The sequence below is a fragment of the Cydia strobilella genome, chromosome 3, assembly GCF_947568885.1.
Source record: "Cydia strobilella chromosome 3, ilCydStro3.1, whole genome shotgun sequence".
Classification (NCBI taxonomy): domain Eukaryota; kingdom Metazoa; phylum Arthropoda; class Insecta; order Lepidoptera; family Tortricidae; genus Cydia; species Cydia strobilella.
In genome coordinates, this window is record NC_086043.1 from 7,346,300 (window position 1) to 7,363,265 (window position 16,966).

The 16,966-nt window shown below is 36.3% G+C and overlaps 1 protein-coding gene across 1 annotated transcript; it reads right to left on the reverse strand.

Annotated features, from left to right (window-relative positions):
* Positions 1-20: 20 nt before the first annotated feature.
* Positions 21-16,898, reverse strand: LOC134755755 (WD repeat and HMG-box DNA-binding protein 1). Its single transcript, XM_063692324.1, has 16 exons — positions 16,567-16,898; positions 16,242-16,485; positions 15,895-16,141; positions 15,460-15,575; positions 14,871-15,039; positions 14,269-14,397; positions 13,358-13,571; positions 12,777-12,959; positions 10,099-10,261; positions 9,644-9,770; positions 3,886-4,094; positions 3,359-3,457; positions 3,043-3,165; positions 1,601-1,918; positions 781-921; positions 21-517 (listed from the first exon to the last, which is right to left on the reverse strand). The coding sequence occupies exons 1-16, from the start codon at positions 16,641-16,643 to the stop codon at positions 239-241; spliced, it is 2,838 nt and encodes a 945-aa protein (XP_063548394.1). The 5' UTR covers positions 16,644-16,898; the 3' UTR covers positions 21-238.
* Between the last annotated feature and the right edge of the window lie 68 nt (positions 16,899-16,966).

Consider the following 16,966-nt stretch of genomic DNA (forward strand, 5'->3'; position numbering starts at 1 on the left):
AAAGCGTATATTTGTGAACAAGATTTTTTTATTTTTACAATTTATATGTACAGTTAACAGTATCAAGTCTTATAAAAAGGTTACAAACCATAAATACCTACGAGTCAAAAGTTAAAACTATGCCTTATGGTATAGGATGTTTAATGTTGTTTCTTGCCAGTCTTTATAGGTCGACTGTTACTAAACAGTAAATAAATGCTTACTTAAAATCAACTTAAAATTAATTGTTTACAAAATTTCACGCTTTTTTCTGGAAAGCAAAGGCGCTAAGTTTCGACTGTTTGGGCGCACTAGTTATAGGGGTATCTGCACCATTCAATTCATCGCCGAGTTTCCTCTTTTGCCCGCTTTCTGGAGTCCCATTGACGGCGCCGTTTTTACCTTGAAGGGTCTTGAAGGTCCTAATGCCAAGGCGACTAAGCTCCGATGGAGTCATTTCAGGATTTTGAGATTCTAAATTGGATTTGTTTCTTGAGAACCAGTCCACGAATGTTTCGCCGTCTTGAATTGTTGTTGGCTGAAATGTCATGATTTAAAGTTTAATTACGTCTCACCAGGGTCACCTGTCAAGTTCACAGATACAGAGCCAAAAATATAGTCCTACACAAAGAAACAAACAGGTATTTCTAGAGGCCCATCAAACAAGAAAAAGTGGCAGTTACATTTGAATCAATAGTGCAGAAAATAAGGGTTAAATTTATTTCGTTTTAAAATCGAACGTAACAGCAACTTTGTTTCCATTGGCAATGACTTAAATTCGAGCAAAGTCATTGTACTTACGTCAGTGTTTTCCGATGATTCTGTGTAGTGCACCTCCACCAACGTTCTCTCGGTCAGGCTGAGCGGACTCTGCACGTTCTTAGCGGCTTCTTGTTGCTTTCTGAACGGGTTCCTGACTCCCGCCGGCGATGATTTAATCGGCTAAGGAAATTATGTTGAGGTAAGTCTTCGTCACAGATCAGTTCCTTAAGGGTGCATTTTCATGTAGGCTAAAGCCCCCTATATCCTTTTGGATCCCAAAGGCCATTATAATGGACAAATGCAAACAAATATTTTTAAATAAGATTTCAATTCAAAACAAAGGCTTCTGGGATCCAGGAGGTAGAGAATCAAGATCTTGTGCAGCTGATATCCATTGGCTCCATTATATGGAGGATTCTAATTGGTCACGATTCTGTAATGACCGTAATAGAGGAGTATTGTACAGGTATCATGACGGAATGGCAATGAAAATCTAAAGTAACTGGGTTTATGCACAGATTTTTTGGAATGAAGTTCCTTATCTGACGGTTTGCGGATGGGGGCTAGGCGAAAAAAATGTAAGAATTTGCCGTCACAGTGCGATAGATGCAAATGTCAAATATGGCGTCACAAGCCATATTACTGCGAAATATGTAATGAAACTAATGAGAACAGAACAGAACACAACACAAGACAAGACAAAACATGAGCATGAGCATGAACACGTCACCAGCCTTTCTTAACTTCGTTCCAACCGAGTGTTTGACAACACACCACTTTTTTGTATTGTTGTGATTATAAATATATTACCTATTATGTCTCCATTAGTAGCAAGTAAATACAATGCTTTGATACATACCACAGGTTTAATAGGTGCAACCGTTTCCCCTTTCCTTTCCTTTGCCTTCTGCGGTATAATGAGGCTCGCATTCAGATCCTGTTCCGAGTTCGTGACGTCATACGTCTCTTGAGTATCCAATTCACTGAAATGTTTTTGAGCGACATTCATCTTATCGGCATCTCGCTCCCACGTTTCTGCTAAATTCGTTAGTTTGTCGGCTAAATGAACTCGGCCGAGGCGAGAGGCGTATTTGGCAGCAAAAGGTACTAAGCGATCGTCTTTTAGTAGCTCCATTAGTTCTAATGCACGTTGTTCGATTTCACTCCGGCAGGCGAGCTGTGAAATATCAATAATATAATTAGTAAGTAAGTAAGTAAGTAAATATTCTTTATTGCACCAAAATTATACATTTTACATACATGTAAAACTACAAAGAAATATTTAAAGAAAAAATAGAACCAGGTAACAACAGGCGGTCTTATCGCTAAAAAGCGATCTCTTCCAGACAACCTTTGGGTAGCAAGAAATGTAGAACTCATACAAAAGTCAACAGGTAGTGCAAAGAGCTTAAATATGGAGACTATTAAACACAAACACACATACTACAATTACTACTTATACATATAAGTATTAAAACGAAACCTAACACACAAATAAATATACAATACAATATATATATATATATATAATATATATTTATACAAGCATATATACAATATATAAAATGGCAACTTAAGGCAGAGATAGAAAGTATAGTTTTAGCTGATTTTTGAATATGGGGAGAGATTTAGCTAATCTTAATTCTACTGGTAAAGCATTCCACAGCCGAACAGCCCGGAAGGTAAAAGAGCTATTATAAAATTTAGAAGTAGATGAGGGAGAAGCAAGAATATGAGTGAGAACATCTGATAGAAGAGAGATACTTGAAACGCTCTTTGAGATAAGGTGGTGTAGCGGGGTTAAAGAGAATGCCATAGAGAAGGGCGAGAACATGAGAGTCACGGCGAAGACGAATAGGAAGCCACTTGAGCTGAGAACGGAACTGTGACACATGGTCAAATTTGCGCAGACCAAACTAATATAATTAGGTACATGTATTAGAAACGGTAATTACATCTTTGGCTAAAACCATCTTATCAATGAAGCAGACCGGTAATGTTTCAAACCGATTTACGATTATTGGTTACGCTCGTACCGTAACCAATTTCTCGCTCGTACTCGTAATACCTATAAGTGGTATTTCATGCTATCTTAGTTGTTGTTAACGCCCTATGGGACGGTTTATTCTGCTTTTGGTATAGCTGTAAAACAAGGCAGCAAATGATCACCTTTGAGGTAACTAAACCGCGAATTTATATAACACTTTTAATATAAAATCTACATGACATAATTTGTTTTAGCTTTTCATTTGAAATCAGTAACAAAATATACTATACCCCACTTTTTGTGTAGGTACTCACCGCAAATAGCTTAAGCGCGGCTTCTCTAGCCGTCTTTATGTTAACGTCGGCGCTTGTATGCGCCCATCTCACGAGTTGCTCTTCACACTGCCCTTTCTCGGTGTCCAACTCGCATAGCGGGATCTAAAATAATATATAGAAATCTGTACATTAAATATTAGTCATTGTAAGTGAGCAATGACTTATGAACAATGCAGTTAGTTTAAAATACTAGGTACTTACTAGTAGGTTTAATACTGTAATGTTAACTATGGGTATTAGTATTAATGTCTGGTAAAACGGTTAGAACCAGGTTAGGTAAATGGATAATACATACCTGAATCGCTAACTCCGTAACGATGGGCTTGGGTATCGTCGGAGGGAATGATGTGCCTCTGCACAGGATAGCGCGGACCGTTTGAGTGGGCTCACTGATCTGTAAAAGAAAAAAGTAAGATAAGATGATATATTTTAAGGAATGTACAATTTAACTAGCAAACATATTTCGACCAGGAACATACTTAACAATTCAATATGTTAGTATTCAATTTTAAACCCTATATAAAACGCACTTAGGTCGTTATGTTATGTCACTGATCACAAGAATGTATTTCTGGGCTTAAGTCAACATGTTATGTTGACTTTTCTTTCCCCTCAATCTTATCGGTAAGTATAACACAAAAATGTTTATGTCTACCTCAGAGCGAGAAAAAGATGCAAAGGAAGGCCCAGGCTCACATATCTCAGCCAAAAAAAAATCTGTCGTATCGGACGAGGAAGTTAAAAGGCCGGCCCGGCAAAGAGAAGAGTGGCGATTACTCCACCGACAAGAGCATAGGTTTATTGATGATGATGATGAGTTACCGATACAAGGAACCACGAGTCGGAAGCTCCCCTAGCATGCGTGTTGGTGTCGCACACGGGCATCCACACGCCGCTCGAGATGTCGTAGAGCCGCAGCACCCCCGTGTTGTCGTACGCGCACGGGGAGCCCGCGTCCGTGGCGCCGATCCACGCTAGTTTGGCGCTTGGGGTTAGAGGCACAGGGACTGTTTTGCTGCGGATTTGACGACCTGGAACATACAATTTAATACAAATGTATAATATTACGGTTTCGGCAAGAGTTGTGTGTCAGTGAAGCGTAGGCAGAGAGAATCTAATTGGTATTGTAACCCTAAAAAAGTAAGTTTATTTTTTTCCTTCTACTCTTACTTATAAAACTTACCCTTACTTGCCTGACTATAGAATAGAATAGAATACATACGTACACACATACGTATACATACGTGAAAAATTCAAAATTGAAGTTTTAACGATGAAAATGTCGGTGTTAGTCTTTGACGGCGGTAAACAAAGCATTCATTTATGTCATGTCCGTTTTTAAAATGAGTTAAAAATTAGAAAAACTTAGCGTGTTAACACTTAAGTATTAAAATCAAGTTGAAGAATCTATAAGTGAGCGTTAAACATAAATAAATTGTTGGATAAAGTGTAATTAAAGTTAAAAAGTGCAAAACAATCAGTGCGAATAGCTTGGATTATCAGTGTACCCGTCAATGCGCCGCGTAGTGCCGGTGCAGAGTTTCAAGCGATTGTCGCACGCGCGATAAGGATTGCGCGCGCCGCGTAGTGTGATTTCTGCGTGAAAGTCGCTGCTAGCATGTTAACGTACGCATAAAGGATTACGTTGCATCAAACTTCAAAGATTAATGCAACAGACTAGACACTTATAAGCTAGCATGTTAACGTACGCATAAAGGATTACGTTGCATCAAACTTCAAAGATTAATGCAACAGACTAGACACTTATAACTCTAACATTACCTACGTGCCTCAGAGAGGTTTTTGCTTTATGTTATACTGATTATTTAAACAAAATTAATACTTAGCTAATACTATTACTGTATTAATTAATATGCCGCCCAAAACAAAGAAAAATATTTGTTGCCATTGCACAAAAACAATTGCAAATCGAGAGTTTTTACAATGTTCTAACTGTAAAAAGCAATACCACGTGAAATGTACAGCAAATGTCACCGTAAAAAGATTTCTACTAATGACCGCTGATAATAAAGCCAGCTGGCAGTGTCATATATGCCATGAAAAAGCCGCTAAAAGCAGGGAACTTTCAGGTACTCCCAGCAAACCAGGAACATCTAGCGTTCCCTTGGGCAATGTACCCACTTGTAAAGTCGTCTCCACCCCAGTGAAGTCTACTAATACCTCTTACGAAACGGAAGATGATACTAGCTCGCAGTCGTCGATGAACTTGCATGATAATAGCCTGCCAATAATGTCAAAGATGGATGATGCGGAAATAACGGCTTTAAAATTGGAAATCTCTACAATCGGGACGCAATTATTAAGTGCTCATGAGGAGATTGATCGTTTAAACTCAGAAGTTACAGTCTTAAAGAAATCTCTAGATGACAAACAGAAGAAAATTGAATTTTTGAATGCATTACTCACTGAAAAGGCATCTAAAAATTTTACACCATCGAAGAAAGCTAATAGAAAAAACTCTGTTCACAATGACGGTGGACTAACTTCCGGTAAACCAGAAATGTTTTTGGACACAGAGAAAAGCAACAACATTACAAAACTACAAGTAGGGATAGTCAACATTGCTTCTAACCCTGAACCAGAAACGATTACGAACGACACAGGGAAAAGCGACAACGCTCACGCAAGAAGGAGAATTGTACTCTTTTCTGATCAAAATTGTGTTTTATTGAGAAGATTTCTACAAAATAAACTTGGCGATTCGTTTCTTGTTACGTCATGGTATAAGCAACATGCCTCTATTGAAAAATTATTGGAGGGCTGCTTCAATGTGTGTAGTGACTACTCTGAATGTGATTACGTTATTATTATCTGTGGCAATAACAACTCGAGTCTCATGAAGTTTCAATATGTGCTGTACAATAACCTAGATAAATTGGCACATACAAACGTTTTGCTCTCAGATATGTACTGTAGGGGTAAGGACAAAAATGAAATACAAAATATATATCAGTTATTAAGTACTGAATTTAAAACTTTCACAACTTATGTAAAACCTGTAAAGGATATATACCGTTATAAGACAAAGCCTAACAAGTTATCATTATGTCGTTTGTTTCTAAGTCACATATCATGTTTGAATTATAAATATGAATATTACAATTTCGTACCGAGTGATACTGAGTTAAACATACCAAAATCTGATAGAAAGTCTACATCGATATGTGTAGGAACCCAAACCGATTCTCAATTGTTGACCGATGCTGAGACGTCCATGACAGAGGCGGTTTCGGTTGCTACTGATACTGATACTTTTCGTGACTAAGGAACGGTCTTTTAATATATATCACCAAAATATACAAAGTCTACGATCTAAAATAAGTCAGATTGAGTTACTTACTACTAAAACTGATATGCATGTGCTATGCTTTACTGAAACTTTTTTAAAAAACAATGAAGTACCTATATATCCTATTGATGGTTACAAACCGGTATCGTATTTTTGTAGAACCCGTAAAACGAGGGGTGGTGTATGTATTTACGTACAAAACTCTATAAATTGTATGAACCTTCCATGGATATCTGAAATGTCAGTAGAAATGCACGTTGAATTATGTGGTATATTAATACCTGATTTGGGCTTCACTATAGTTACTATATATAGAGTTCCTGGTAGTGATTTCAAATTGTTTATTGACAAACTTGAATGCCTCTTGTATAAATTAACTCTACGGTCTCGAAATTTAAAACAAAAAATATTTATTGCAGGTGACTTTAACATAAATATATTAAATGATGACTCATCAACAATAGCTTTTAAGTCAACATTAAGTAAGTTTAATATGTTTATAACCATATTTGAACCCACCAGAATTACTAGCCAAAGCCAAACGTGTATAGATAATATAATTACTAACCAACGACGATACGTCTCTAAAGTTATGAATACGGGGCTTTCTGATCATACTGGTCAAATCATCGAAATACCTACTAGTGCTAGTTTTCACGAAAAATTTTGGTTTATTTACACTAGAAAAATTGATGCCAACTTGGAGATTTTTATAAAGTATATGTCTCAAATAAATTTTTCCCATGTATACGAGGAATTAGACGTAAACTCTGCTTATGAGACATTTATAGATCTTTTCCAATTGGTATATAATCTCTGCATACCCCTTGAACGAGTTAAAATAACCTTTAAAAAGAAACCAAATTGGAAGACGCTAGGAATAATGAGATCGAGTAAAGTCAAACGCGCAATGTATTTGCAAAATCAAAAAAAATCTGGTAACTCTAATATATCCAAATATAAGAGGTATTGCAAGGTTTTTAAGAAAGTTATTAGAAAATCTAAAATAATAGCAAACGATAAATACATACTAAGCAGTGTCAATAAAACTAAAGCTATGTGGGGGCTTATAAAACAGCATACCTCTTCCACAAATACCATTACTCCTTCAATAGAGAAATTGACCTACGAATGTAAAACTATTAATGAACCACAGCGAATAGCTGAGACTTTTAATAGATTTTTCAACAGTCAACAATCCCATTCCATGTCCAGTGTTCAGGACTACAAATTAATGACTGATAAGGTATGTAATAGTATGTTTGTAGTGCCTGTTGATGCGCATGAAATAAGGAAAATAGTACGATCCTTAAAAAATAAAAAAAGTTCGGGATATGATGGTATACCCATGCAACTAATTAAATCTTGTATTGACTACATAGTATATCCTCTTGTGTATATTATTAATCTTATGCTAAGTACAGGTATATTTCCAAATTCCCTAAAAGTAGCACTTATAAAACCAATACATAAAAAAGGTGCTATGGATAACATAAATAATTATAGACCTATAGCCCTGTTGTCTAGCTTCTCTAAAATTTTTGAAAAAGTAATTTATACGAGACTAGATAATTATTTGAGTTCTAAAAAAATTTTGAATCCAAACCAATATGGTTTTCAAAAACAGAAATCTACTTCTCTGGCAATTTTTAAAATGTTTAAGGGCATATGGGATAGAGTCAATGATAAGCAACCTTGTATATCTTTGCTGTTAGACATGTCTAAAGCTTTTGACTGCGTAGTACATGATATACTTTTGAAGCAATTAGACAACATTGGAGTGCGAGGTCATGTACTTAAATTATTTGAATCCTATTTAAAAAACAGACAACAAGCTGCAATGGTCATCAATTATTGCAAAGAACTCAAAACTATAGTTAGTACTCTTTCGGCTTTTGAAACTACTAATTTAGGAGTACCTCAGGGTAGTGTGCTGGGGCCTCTTTTATTCTTAGTGTATGTTAACGAGTTTCCTAAAATTGTTGACGAGTTGTGCGTGTTGTTCGCGGATGATGCCACTATACTATTTTCAGGGGATATACACAACATACCTCATATGGAACAAAATATTAACTCAACCCTTAAAAAAGTAATAGATTGGCTTCACTCACTAAATCTTAAAGTCAACTTAGATAAAACTAAATATATCCAGTTTAGGAATTATAAAACAACTCCCATACTATTAAATATTACAGAAGGGGGAACGACAATAGAAGAAGTTAGTAATATACGTTTCCTGGGTGTTACTATTGATACTTTCCTTAACTGGAAAGAGCATATTGCACGAATTAATAATTTAATTTCTAGCCAATGTTATGCTTTGTCAATTTTATCGGGCACTTGCTCTGAAGTCATAGTTAGAAACTCTTACTATGGCAATGTTTTGCCCCTGCTGACCTACGGAATTATTTTTTGGGGAAATTCTGTAGATGTGCAAAGTACTTTTCTTTTACAAAAGAGATGCGTACGTACTATATACCGTATGAATACCGAGGAATCACTTCGGAATGTATTTAAAGACAAACGGATACTCACTCTTACAGGTATTTATGTACTTGAACTCTGTCTTTTCGTTAAGAATAATTTTGAATATTTCGCTAATAAGTCTTCATTAAGAGACAATCTAAGAGAAAAGTACAAGTATAACTTAATATGTCCAAAGGCAAATAACACGTTGTTCTGCAAAAGCGCCTTCTATACTTCCATACGTGTATTTAATGCCCTACCTAACTATATTAAAATTTTAAATGATAAGAAATTTAAGTATCAGTTAAAAAGGTTTCTTACAGACAATGTATATTATAGTTTAAAGGAATTTTTCGAAGCGATGGAAACGGCAAGTGATATGTATTAGATGCTAAGACCAGTTGTTACATGTATATAGTTGTTAATTATTTTTAAGGCTATAAATTGTACGCTCGAAACGAGCAACTGTTGATACCATTTGATATAATGAACATCTTTATGAACCTACACAGTTTACAATAAATGAATTACTTACTTACTTACTTACTTTCCACAGTCACCATTAGGGGGTATTACTGCAATGTTCTGCCGCCAGAGAACAGTACTAGCACATATTGTAAACTATAGAGTAACTTGTACATAGGTACTATGGCTTTAACAGTTTTTTGAATAGTTTTCACTGTGACATTAATGCATCAAGGCGGTTTGTTTACAGGTTTGCCTACCGCGAAACGCTGGATTTTTGGCTGATTCACAGCTATATTTCCAAAAAGTATAGTAATCAAGTAATCATTTCTGTATTACCATTCATAGCCACGATGTCCATGGCGAGATGTTGGTCGGTCACCCCCGGGTCGGTGGAGTGGTACACGGAAAACACGGTCGTGTTAAACGCAGCGAGGGACACCACGGGGCCAGATAGCGATATAACCTGAAAAAAAGAAAAAGAGTATGCTTCTGAATCGAAAACCTGTGAAATTCTTAGCTAATATAGTTTAAAATATAAATGAAATTCAGTATAGGTACAAATAGTTAGGTATTATATGTACGTGCAAGAGCGCAACGCAACATATCAGACTGAGTCTAGGAGACAATACTGCAAAGACTTAATTAACCCTTTAGTGCCACGCACGCGATATCGAACGCACACGGGATTTCATAAAAAAATATGCAAAATTGTAAACCCCTGGAGCTTACATTTTTGACATTTCAAACTACTAAAACAACTAACAACTTAATCAACTAGTCAATAAAGCGACCTGTCTCTGCGTGCCCATCGGCGTGAACAGGCGCAGCAACCTCGCGTTAGTGGCGCACGCGACGACGTCGCAGCCCGCCGTGACGCACAGGATCTCTTCCGTATCGGGCATGGAAACGCTCCACTCCTTGCTGCTGCCGACCAGCGATATGCACACTATTTTGCTGTAAGGTATATATATCTTATTGATACAAATAATTTGTGACGATTTCAACCAAAAGGTACCACATTGTCGGTTGTCGATAAAGTTGATTCTAAATTGAAGCTATATGGAAATACCGTCTTATAGACAACCGCATGAATCTAGTATAACTGGATCGGTCATGAGGAGTGGGGGAAAATGACCGAACGGGATAGTCTTATGTATCTTTCAGCAGGAGTAGCAGAGAAAGCGCTGTTATTGTTTGTCCTTGTCATAGTTTCACTTTTCCACCGCTGCCACAACCGAGGTTGTGGCAAACAAATAAGTACGTGACATGTCATGTTTGTTCGTTGCTTGTTTAATTATCGTTGTTTTGTATGAAATTGTGCTTTCTCTTATGAAATATAGTGATGGTTAGCGTTTTGAATGCTTGAACTTTGATAAAATACTGGTGAATTGTTCTGTAATCGGCTGTAATAGCCGCTCTGAGCAAAAATATGAGATCATAACCTTTCACACGTAAGTACGGTATTTTACACCTTCCTCTTAACGCAATATGTGAGAATAACATCGTAAAATTACGTTACACTCAAAGCAATGTAGAATCAAACGATTTCAATAAAAATATCACAATTATTTACGCAAATTAACAAAACATTATTTGTAAAATTATCCGCCCAAATTACGTAGGTAGGTAGGAGTCTGAGGTTAGCCATTTTTAAACTTCTTCTTAATTTAGCTGCATAACAATCATGTTAGGGATACCAGATGAAAATATCATAATTTAATGGGTAATTTTGACCTCGAAGTTTTTTCGTACTTCTAATTCCAAAAAATAAATAAACAAATGTTGTGAAGATTAAATGTGGTGTACATTAATTGGTGTGATTGCGATTTGTGATTTCTTTAAATTAAAACCCATAATACATTTTATTTTACGTTTTATTTACTAAACATGTTTAGTTTTGTACCACCTGCGCGAATTATAGGAGGTATTTCATTGTTTATACGCCTAAAAAGAACGGCCCATTGACATTTTATTTAACAATTTTTGAATACCGTCAAACAAGCTAACTTTGCCTCCAGGGTAATCGCCCCAACGTGATATCAAATATTGGGGTAATTTTTACCAATATGGTATCCCCACGTTTATGACGTCATCTATGACTATCCCTTACGGGCGCACGTGTATAGTTGGTCTATGTAATGCTAGGTCTATGGACAACCGACAATAAGTACCCTTTTGGTTGAAAATGGCACATTTATTCAAAAAAGTATTGTACAGTGGTTGCTCTTAAAGACTATTTTTTTTTGTTAGCGACATGTGGTTTACAAATGTCTGTACTATTCCCTGTTAAGTTACTGTTTAATTATTCACTTACATAATTATAAACTAAATAGTATTCAATAAAATACTTATCACCCTAAAGTTGGACATTTTTAATCAAGTACAGCATAACTTTAAGCTAATTTTGCGGTTTCACTCACGTATTTTAGTCACTCGCGCGACATGTAAAAATACGTGAGTGAAACCGCAAAATTAGCTTAAAGTTAGTATGTCACACGATAGTTTAGATTCGAAGTACAGCATACTATTTTTGAATCAGCAGAATTATATAAATGAGGCCAAAGTCAATATTGCATAAATCATCTCCAAGTTTGTTTACATTTAATCTGTTGACAAATTGCGCGCGCGTGCATGTAAATTACGTGGTTTACGATAGAGGATTAGTAGGGCAGCTCTGTGGTTGGTCACTGTAGAGTTAGTAATAAGTGCTTATGCCGTAGACTGATACAGAGAAGCTATCTAGGTCAGAGAACATGCTATTATTCATAGGTAGTTCAACTATATAATGAAACAAAAAAGTGCTATAAAAATATGTGAAAAGTTAGCGCTCCTAGGCGCGTTCATAGTCTATGGAGTTTATATACCTCTTTTCGGCCATTTGTTTAGCTGGGTCTAGATTAGCTATTGCATAGTCTATCTATAATAATAATATTAATAATCACCATTAAATTTCTGCACATGTCTTATTCAAGATAGGAGTTGGCATTACACACAGTTCCGAAGTTCCGGAAAGCGCATAATAAAGGATTTGATTGAATAATCATCTTTTTGAAAGTTGCACGCTCAAGTCTGGTACCAACAATTATTTTTAAACCGGTACTTAGTTCGGAATATTACTAACTATAATAGCAACTAATATATCATAGATACACTTCAACTCGCCTGTGAAAAAGTTTAAATTGCATCATTCAAACATTATTTGCATAAATCAGATTTGTCACAGCAATAACATAAAAGGAAATTAGTTATAGAAATACCCATTTGCAAGGAAAATTCGACCTCTTCGCAAATCATTCATAATTATTAATCCTCGAGATGAATGCATAGTGTTTGCCATTTTATGCATTCTTAAGGAAAATAGCAACTAAGCCAACTAAGGATTGCATTATATAATTTTTATATAAGTTTTTTTTAACCTAATTAAAATGATATACAATTTAATATTTTTTGTAATTGTTTTATAAGTTACCTAGGCGTTTCACAGGCCAACACCAGCACGCTCGCAGACAGGCTGGCCATGGTGTGGTTCAGGTAGTTGTTGAGATTGATCCCGTGGTGAAGGTTTGTGTCGTGGAACTCCACGTCGATGGTCGACTCGCCGTTCTCCAGCGTGTGGCAGCGGACTATGCCGATATCGTTCCAGCACATGTATCTGGAATGATAAAAACCATATGCAGGCAACAGCAGAATTTTAAGCTTTACAAAAAATTAAAGGTTTTTCGAAGTAGTCTATGGCGATTGATTTACAAGGCGAGTAACTTTTTTGAACGCCTAAAATAATCTCATTTTGAAATGATTGTTTTAGACAAAGAATTTTGCACATTATTAAACTCAAATCGGTCTTCATCTTCTCTGTCTAAGACTGGCTAAAGTAGATATCAATTTACATCTTTACGCGCAAGTACGCTCACTGTGTCCGTGTCGAGTGTGATGTGGTTCAAGAGAGAAAATGCTGGCAACATATCGGCAGCCGGCGTCTAAATTTCTTGGTACCTATATATTAAGTTCTCGTACCTGTGCTCCTGGTACCTATATATTAAGTTCTCGTACCTGTGCTCCAAGTGTCCGGGGGTCGCAGAAGGCTGGAACGGTGGCTGCGGCGGCACGGTGGTCGCGGCCGGCTCGTGGCGCGACACGGGTCGCGACTCGTCTTCGTCTCTCACTGTCCCCAACCCTAGCGTATCATTCTTGAGCTTCTCTAGTGATATCGCGTTGTCATCGTCGTCACTGTTGTAATTTTCGATCAAATTGTCTAAGTCATTGTCTGAAATAAGTAGATATTAAAACGTGAAGTTATCAGGTTGGGTGTTAATAAGGACAATTTGTAACTGTGTCCTTAATGACAATAAGTTACTTTTTGTCATAAAACGGCTTTATGCCTGTATTTAAAATGTGTGGGTAAGCAATAAGCATGGCATGGCATGATATTAAAAAGTGTATATCTGATACGGAATATATTATATTGAATTATAAGGCTACTTTCATATATGGAATAATTCAGCTAAAATGCATATAGGTATGGTAGGTATACATGTCAATCGTCAATTGCCTACTATTATTGTTAGAACTGATAATAACAAATTCAATAATATTTTACATGATTAAATATCAGATAAGTTAGTTGGGTCAAAATTCTTTTCGTTGTCTTGTTTCTGTCCACAAAAAATGTGACAGAGTGGAGTTTTTTGTATGAGATGAAATTTAGTTTTTAATTTTTCTCATTTAAAATAGAATCTACAGCTAGAAAGACGTGATATAGCACTCGACTTTTTTATTTATTTGATAGAAGACGGAAATACAAACGTGACAGAGTGGTCAGAAACAAGACAACGAAAAGAATTTTGACCCAGTTGTACTAAAATTGGACTCAAATAATTTAGGTATAAACTTGTTTATTCCCTGATAGTTTTGCTCAATTCAGTGAAACATGAATGAAATATATACATAGTTTATAAACCTACCATCATCAGCTCTCTCCACCATTTCTACATCGTCAGGCGCATCAGCATCAGCCTTGCTGTCCTTGCCATAGCAATTCATCAGTGCACCCAGTTGTCCGGACACATCGCAATACGCCAACACACCATTTCCTGAGTGAAAAATTGTTTAGACACATACAATACAGGCAGAGAGTAGTCTAAGAAAAAAGTTGTACTTCAAATTCAACTGCTGAGTTAGATGGCGCTCCGGCTCTATAGATTATGGAGTACATTAAAACAGATGCATATGAACATACTAATTGTACGCAGTAAGTCGTGGGCAGACACATATATGTACAATTGTACATTTAGTATACCTAACCGTTAGCTTACGACCCCGGTTGACAAATATGTATGGAATGTATGTCGACTAAGAGCATAATAAAAAAATAAAAAAAGCCTTTTATTTCTGGGTAACATATGAAATATAAAATTATTTGCAAAACTTAGTCTAAATTTGTAAGGGTAAAAAATCACACCAGAACCCTCTTATGAGGTAAAGGCCTCTTCCAGAATCTTCCACCTCTCTCGATCTTAGGCCTCCCATACCCAGAGCATAATAAATAAATATAAATTTTATATACCTTTAGGGTTCCATGCCATAGCTGTAACATTATGTGATGTGGGATGCTCAATGATGCCCATGCAAGTGCCGGACTGCACTTCCCACACCGCTATCTGCCCAGCTATGGTGCTTGCCGCCAAGTATTGACCACATGGTGAAAAGCGGCATTGGGAAATTGCACATTTTATCTGAAACATACAATCACAACTACAAATCAAAGAACCCTTTGTTCTGAAGATGTTTGATTTTGTGATAGTAAATTAGTTTTGCATGTTTATATGAAGTTTCTTAATTCAGTGTGCCTGTCAGCAAAGGCCTCCTCAAAGTATCCTTTATAATAATTTTTTTTATTGGAAAGAGTAAATAAATATGTATTCCAGTGATCCCAAGTATACTTTGTGCAAAAATTCCATTGAATTGTATGGATGCCGCACATGCCCCCACACCTCTTCCTCAGTTAGAAATCTATCACTTTGTGCACAGGGTGTAGATATTTAAGGTTTCATTGTTTTTGTGCGAGTTCCAATATTTACCAGTTACATAACAATTTATTGCAAAATGAAAGACTACATGTGAAACTATATAAAAGTTAGTCAAATAGCACTAACTGAGCTGTGTGTGAATGTCATCCGTTGTCCCCAAGTCTCATACTCCAATAAGGTGACTTCTCTGTTGTTGGGGTAAGCCAGGTACCTGCCCTCAGATGGCTCAAAATCCATGCGACCTGCAATATTATGTGTGATATTAACTTTTTACTGATACTCTATAATGAACCTTGAACTGTTTACATATCTTAAAGATCTTTACAATTAGTAAGAGTATGACCAGTAAAGCTTGAGATATTGTATAGGCCTTTTACACCTGCCTGTTTGATTTAATCCACTGTATAAGCATTAAAACGATAAGCAAGGTGTAAAACACAACTTTTATGAGTTGCCTAGGAAACCCTACATACTGATAGCACTATGATATGATGGTATGGTATGCCATGATGATATGCTTTACTTTTCTAATTATGCTTTAATATTTAGTTAAGTACTTACACACAACTTTAGCAGAATAAAAGGTATTAATTTTAGGAACACAAGCTATTTCTTTGACCATTTTCTGTGTGTCAATGTCCCAAATTCTCAAAATGCCGTCCCCACAGGCTGTGGCCGAATATTTCATTTGTGGACACAGCGCTATACTGAGGACTGGGCCTTTGTGTTCAGACATCACAAATAAAGGAGCACCTCCTTCTGGACTGCATATTTTTGCTTCCATGTTTTCGGATGTGCAGCCCAAAGCCTAAAATTAACAAAATATTAACTGTAGCAAAAATAGTTTCTTCCAAAGACTGTTATATGCTTGGTAGTAATCACAATAAATGACTTGTAGTGAAACTCACCTCAATTTTAGTGTTGGTCTTAATTTGTGTGACCGATGCAGTAAATCTAGTAACAATACCGTCTTTGTCGAAAGCCGGGAATGTGTAAGCTTGTACAGCATGATTGTCAGTAGCCACATACAGCCTCTTGTCTTTAAAACACACGGCTGTCGCGCTCTCGCCAACGCAATGGGAATTGGGATCGTCGTCTTCAATGTCAACCCATATTCGAACATCTCCGTCATTTCCGCAAGTAATTATATGCCTGGAGCATAAATATATTTTTGCTTATAATTCTTATAAATAGTATATAATAGAAACATAAGAAATAGAATTTAAAACTCACTGTCCGTCTTCAGTGTAGCAAACATCCGTGTGACCTTCTGCATGAGCATATCTAAGGGGTCTACTATCTATTTTCATTTTTATTAAATGAATCTTATGTGATATTAATTAATCCCTAATGAAAATATCTATTTTAACTTGCACAAAATACATGAACAACCTCAAAACAAATCAACTGAATTTGACTTTGACGTTTCATTTGGCGGGAACATATTTCCATCACTTCAGTCTGTTCGAGTGACTGATAAAAGCGTTGCAATAATTTCGAAATATATGAATAGAACGTGTGCTTTTCCTTCCCACGTGTACTGCGTTTCCCCACCCTACTGTCAAGTTCTTTATATTTCATTCATTTGCTCGTTTATATTCATTCATTCACAGTGTCACATTGACATGATTGA

Excerpts from the sequence above, each read along its gene's own strand:
- LOC134755755 (XM_063692324.1), bottom strand. The coding sequence starts at position 16,643 with ATGAAAATAGATAGTAGACCCCTTAGATATGCTCATGCAGAAGGTCAC. Across the intron at positions 16,486-16,566 it reads TGCTACACTGAAGACGGACA|GCATATAATTACTTGCGGAA; the intron begins GTGAGTTTTAAA and ends TTTATGCTCCAG. Across the intron at positions 3,458-3,885 it reads ACTCGTGGTTCCTTGTATCG|ATCAGTGAGCCCACTCAAAC; the intron begins GTAACTCATCAT and ends TTTCTTTTACAG.